The sequence below is a fragment of the Rhincodon typus genome, unplaced genomic scaffold, assembly GCF_021869965.1.
Source record: "Rhincodon typus isolate 14 unplaced genomic scaffold, sRhiTyp1.1 hic_rhity00003483, whole genome shotgun sequence".
NCBI classification, from domain to species: Eukaryota; Metazoa; Chordata; class Chondrichthyes; order Orectolobiformes; family Rhincodontidae; genus Rhincodon; species Rhincodon typus.
This window is the reverse complement of record NW_025969121.1, coordinates 11,023-17,170: the sequence shown is the minus strand read 5'-3', so window position 1 is coordinate 17,170 and position 6,148 is coordinate 11,023. Positions and strand designations below refer to the sequence as shown.

The 6,148-nt window shown below is 43.2% G+C and overlaps 1 protein-coding gene across 1 annotated transcript; it reads left to right on the top strand.

Moving 5' to 3' along the window:
* The first annotated feature begins 6 nt into the window (after nt 1-6).
* Nucleotides 7-2,507, top strand: LOC125481773 (B2 bradykinin receptor-like). Its single transcript, XM_048593677.1, has one exon. The coding sequence runs from the start codon at nt 30-32 to the stop codon at nt 894-896; it is 867 nt and encodes a 288-aa protein (XP_048449634.1). The 5' UTR covers nt 7-29; the 3' UTR covers nt 897-2,507.
* Nucleotides 2,508-6,148: the final 3,641 nt, after the last annotated feature.

The window sequence follows — 6,148 nt, the reverse complement described above, 5'->3', positions numbered from 1 at the left end:
TTGCAGGCAACAGCTTTGTCCTGATCGTCATGTGTTTACAGAAAGGACGTTGCACGGTGCCAGAGCTCTACCTGGGGAGTCTCGCTGGGGCTGACCTGCTCCTCTTGGCTGGCCTCCCCTTCTGGGCCGTTAACATTGCCCTACGCTACAAATGGCCCTTTGGAGAGTTCCTGTGCCGTTATGTCAACTCGGTGATTTACATGAACTTTTACAGTAGTGTCTATTTCCTGGTGATGGTCAGCATCGACCGCTACCTCGCTCTTGTGAAAGTCCTACATCACGGCAGAATACGGACACTCTCATGTGCTAAGGCCAACTGCTTCATTATCTGGATGTTCAGCTTGCTGATGAGTAGCCCCAGCATCATATTCCGAAGAGTGATCTATGTGAAAGAATTGAACATGTCTGCCTGCCTACTCAATTACCCTAATAATTACTGGGTAGTGAAGATGGACATTGTGATGATGGTCATCGGCTTCCTCATCCCTGCAGCCATCATCAGTTTCTGCACCTTTCAGATCCTAAACGTCCTGAGAAACAACCAAATGCAACGCTTCAAGCAAGTGTGCAAAGAAAACAAGGCCACCAACTTGGTCCTCGCTGTCCTTTTGGTCTTTGTCATTTGCTGGCTGCCTTTTCAATTGTTCCGGTTCCTCAGGATCTTTCAGTTTACAAACATCCTGCAGGGCTGCTCCTTAACAAGTGCAATTAGTAATGGCAATCAGATTGCTAGCTTCTTGGCCTGTACCAACAGCTGCATCAACCCTGTGCTCTATGTCCTTGTTGGAAAGCAGTTCAGGAAGAAAGCACGGGAGCTGTGGGTCCGAGCCAGGGGCAAGTCATTAAAGACTTTTGGTGACTCCCTCGCAAACCGTACCACATCAACAGAGAGTTAACATCTTGATAGGAGTAGAGATGAAGCCACCTCTCCAACCATGATCCTGTCGTCTCACATTAGCTGTGATTGTTGTGTTTTCTTTCTTTCTGCAAGTGACAGGGTAGGCTGTTGCAAAATGCATGTAAATTTTGTAAATTATTTCAAGGAAGGAATGGAATGTATTAGATATCAGTCAGTTCCCAGGTCTGTCCCTGATCACTTTCTCGATAGTTGCTTTAAACTAGGGAACCAGCAGACAAATGTGGCAATATCCAAGGCCCCTGGAGGATAAGGAAGAAATTTGTGAAGGAGCTGTGTGGGTCCTGGTTGTTGATTGTCTGCAGGGCTCCAGCTGAGGACAAGGTCAAGATCAGCCACTATGCCAAGCACAATACTTAACTCCACCTTTTGAGCCCCACTCACACTTTGAGAATAAATTGGACGGCCAATGGTGTCAAAAAAAAACAAGCTGTTTAACAACTTCCAGAAGTAGGAAAACGGCATTGTTTCGGAGTGGATTTTTCATTCAGATTGTATTATTGAAACAGAGAAATCCAGATTGCAATGTAAATGAATTAACCGTACTCTCACTGTGGAAAGAGGAACTGGAGGAAGTCTCAGAGTCAGTTAATTGAATCATGGAATTATACAGCCATTGAGGGAGGCTATTCAGCCCTCATGGTTTGATGGGTGTTTGGCTGAGTGAGTGAATTAGTCCCAGTCCCTTCACTATCCCCATAGGCCATCAAACTGTAACTATTTGCTGTACAATCTGGTGAGAAAATCCCATATGGGATAAGCCCTTTAGGACTGAGCTGAATAGAAATATCTTCACTCAGAGTGGTGGACCTGTAGAATTCCCTGCTACAGAAAGCAACTGCAGCACAAAACATTGAATGTTTTCAAGAAGGAGTTAGATCTATTTCTTAGGATTGAACGGGATGGAGAGAAAGCAGGAGCTATGCAAATTCTCTGGAATTGTCACAAGGCAGTTTAACATGGGCCTGGAAAAAGCCAATTTTGCAGGATAGTGAAGATCGTGTGTAACTAATTGGATAGCATAGAGACCTGTTGTAGTTCAGTAGTAGTGTCCCTGACCCTAGACCTGGAGGCCTGTGTTAAAACCCCAACTGATTAGAAAAGTAGGTTAAATAAAAAACAATCATATAGCTCTTTCAAAAAGCTAGCACAGGCAGGAGAGGGTACATGGCTTCATGATTTTATCTCTTTAAGGATAGAAAGAAACATCAAGATGTATTTGAAATATTGCAAACCACGTGCAAGGTTGATAAACAGGGAAACAGAAACAGGTAACATGGGAGCATTACAGCTCAGGTATTAGAACGAGGCTCCACGCAGTTTAACAATGCAATGTTTTCTCAAGAACGTTCTGGATGGCTGGTTACACGTGTGTCAAGGATTCAACGCAAACAATTTGCAGTTATGTAGTATCTATGGCATGGTGCAACAGGAGTAATCCTGTGTTCATGTGACGTTGAGTTGATGTAATGCTGTTTGATCTCATAACTAATAAAATGTCAACTTGTTTAGGGTAACATTAATCCTGGATCTTATGATATTATGTGTGTTATTATGGGTGTGACAATAAATGAATGATACTTCATATTTACCTGCCTTCTGAAAATGTCTGACTTCTTTAACAAGAGGATCCATTTGAATCGATTCAGTGGGTAGTGATTCAACTAGTGCTGGAGAAACTCAGCAGGTCTGGTAGTGGAGAGAGAAAACCAAATTAATTTTATGAGGTTCTGATGAAGAGTCAACGGACTTGAAACATTAACTCTGTTTTCTCTCTCCACAATTGCTGCCAGACCTGCTGAGTTTCTCCAGCAATTTCTGTTTATATTTCAGATCTTCAGCATCTTCAGTTCTTTGTCTTATTTTCATGTTCCAAGTGAGTTTGCCCTTGTTTTTGAGATCTACTTTGCACTGAATAACCTAAGGCACTTGAGGCATCCAATAAACCTTTGACATGGGAACTAAATTAACTCTGCTCTCTGATGCTGAGGTGAAAACTCAGCTGCTATCTTTTTGTTAATGTTTCTTGTGTAGTTCCTGCCCCTTTACCACACAAGGTACAGTCAAAACCTGGGATACCTTTGCTGAAAAGCTGTTAGTGCAAAAGGCCACCTGAAATTTACAAGACTGAGATTCAGGTTCTTTTGTTGGGTTATGTATCACGAGATATGGAGCTATGGCTTAGACAGGTGTGTAATAAGCAAGGGGCAGCATGTTGGCTCAGTGGTTAGCACTGCAGCCTGGGACCATAGTAGCCCAAGCCAAACATAGACACGCATGGGAGTTCCTAGTGGCATGGTTCTCCACCCAAACTTCAATCAACAAACATGTAGAATTGGACCCCATATATAAACCCATACAGATCTAAACCGGAAATGACAGTACTCCCCATAACGGACCAAACAGTATAAATTCCAAGTGGAGTAGAACAACATCGCTTCATTGGAGACTCCACTGACATTGTTAACTACCATGGTGACGAAACGTCTGAACGAGAACAAGCCAGCTCGGTGAGTAAGTCAACAACCTCACTGCTGCCTCACAGTGCCTGGGACCTGGGTTCAATCCCAGCCTCAGGTGACTGTGTGCAGTTTGCATATTCTCCCCATGTCTGTGCAGGTTTCCTGCAGGTGCTCCAACTTCATCCTACACTCTAATGATGTGCAGGTTAGGGTGGATTGGCCGTGGGAAATGCAGGCTTAAGGGGATAGAGTGGGTGGTGGGAGATGGATCTGGGTGTGGACTTGATGGGCTTGTCAGGCAAGGAAAGCTATCAGTTGTATTTCTATACAGCCCATGCCTGAGGGGCTCTTGGCGCACAGTGGTAATGTCCCTACCTCTGAGCCAGAAGTTCAACCTGCTCCAGAGCTGTGTAATAACAGCTTTGAAAAAGTTGAGTGGAAAATGTCTCCCTTCAGAGCCTGAGGGAGACATCCCATTTCAGCTCATCAAACAGGATGAGGGAAGTGAAAGGGTCGATATGATGCATGAGTGGGTAGAGCAAGGAAAGGGATTCAATTCAGACACAATTAGATCAATCTGTGTATGATTATTATAAAAATGAGTGTTTCTTTAAAGTAAATAGGGAGAGCAGACCAGACAGAATATCAAATCTCACTAATAAACACAGAAGCATCTTCATCATAGGAACAAAAGGGGAACTTTGGCCAAAGAAGTATGGAGACAGTTCATCGCTAACTTGTTCTCTCAGAAAGAGAATCCAGAAGGGTTTGTATCTAAGAAAGGAATGCAAGATGCTTCCAGTTGAAGAACAGTCATCGTAGCTCTAGACTTGTCAGCCACATAGTTTTGTGGGACCTAACAATGAAAAGGTTGCAAATGGAAAATCCAGGGAATTCAGAGGGCCAGAGAAGGTACAAACTGATGCAACAAAATCTGGGAAAAGGAGGAAGACATTCCACAGATAACATATAACAATTAAAATTTGACTTGTTGTGATACAAGAGAATGTGGTGAGTTTGATTCAGAATTTTCTCAGTGACAAGGCAAAGGTCATTGGATTTTTTGGAAATGGAAGGTAATTCGATGTCTGTCATTGGGAAATTGTTAGAATCCATTGTTAGAAAAATCTGTTTCCCCTAGCAGAGATTTCAGTTACCAGGGGGCACAGATTTAAGGTGATTTGGCGAATGATTTTGAAGATATCCAAAATCCTTCTTCTCCCAGAGGGTGCTGGGGGTTTGAAAATTCACTGCCCAGTTTGGTCATTAAGGTGCAAACCGTATACCCTTTAAAGAGGGACTTGGATCTGTTCCTGAAAGTGTTGGAACCTGCAAGGCTCCTGACCAGGGGCTGGACAGTGGAATTAGAATGGGTGGCTAATTAATTCAGCTGGCATTGACACAATGGCCTGGATAAACATAGAACGGTACAGCACAAAAACAGGCCCTTCGGCCCACCATGTCTGTGCCAACCATGATGCCATTCTAAACCTATCTGCCTGCAGATGGTCCGTTTCCCTCTATTCCCTGCCTGTTCCTCTATCCATCTAAATGCCTCTTAAATGTTGCTATCATCTTTACTTCTACTCTGACTGCATATTCCACACATCTACCACCCTCTGTGTAAAAAAAAATGCCTCGCATGTCTCCTTTAAACATTCCCCCTCTCACTTTAAACCTATCTCCTCTCATATTCGACATTCCCACCCCAGGAAAAAGACTCTGACTATCCAGCCTATCCATGCCTCTAATAATTTTATACACTTCTATCAGGTCACCCTCAGCCTCTGACGCTCTAGCAAAAACAATCCAAGTTTATCCAACCTCTCTTTGTGGGTAATACACTCCAAACCAGACAACATCCTGGTAAAAGAGATAACAAGGTATAGAGCTGGATGAACACAGCAGGCCAAGCAGCATCAGAGGAGCAGGAAAACATTGGTAAACATTGGTAAACATTGTTTGCACCCTCTCCAAAGCCTCCACATTCTTCCTGTAATGTGAGGGCCAGAACTGCACACAATACTCCAAATGTGGCCTCATCAAAGTGTTATACAGCTGCAACATGACTTGCTAACTTATATACTCCATGTCCTGAATGATGAAGGCAAGTATACCATACACCTTCTTTACCACCTTATCCACATGTGTTGCCGCTTTCAGTGAGCTATGAACTTGCACTCCAGGATCCCTCTGTATATCCATGCTCCGAAGGGTCCTGATGTTTACCGTATACTTTCCTTTTGCTTTTGACCTCCCAAAATGCATCACCTCACACTTGTCCATCTGCCACTTCTTTGTCTGACTTTCCAACTGATCTACATCCTGCTGCATCTTTGACAAACCTCTACCTCACATCTCCACCAGTCTTCACATCATCTTCAGACTTACTAATTATAATACTTACATTTTCATCTATGGCATTTTATATCTATTACAAACAACAGAGGTACCAACATTAATTCTTACTAAACACTACTGGCCACAGATATTGAGTCAGAAAATCCCCCCTCACAACTACCTTCTGCCTTCTATGACCAAGCCAATTTTGTATCCAATTTGCCAATTTAATGTGGATCCCATGCGACTTAGTCTTCTGGTCCAACCTGCCATGACAGACCTTGTCAAATACTTAATTAAGGGCTATGTAGACAATATCCACAGACCTGTCTTCAACAATCATCTTTGTCTTTTTCTCAGAAACCTCAATCAAATTTGTGAGACAAGAGCCTCCCTGCACAAAGCGATGCTGATTATCCCTAAAATGTCC

Coding starts and splice junctions, on each gene's coding strand:
- LOC125481773 (XM_048593677.1), top strand. CDS start 30: ATGTGTTTACAGAAAGGACGTTGCACGGTGCCAGAGCTCTACCTGGGG.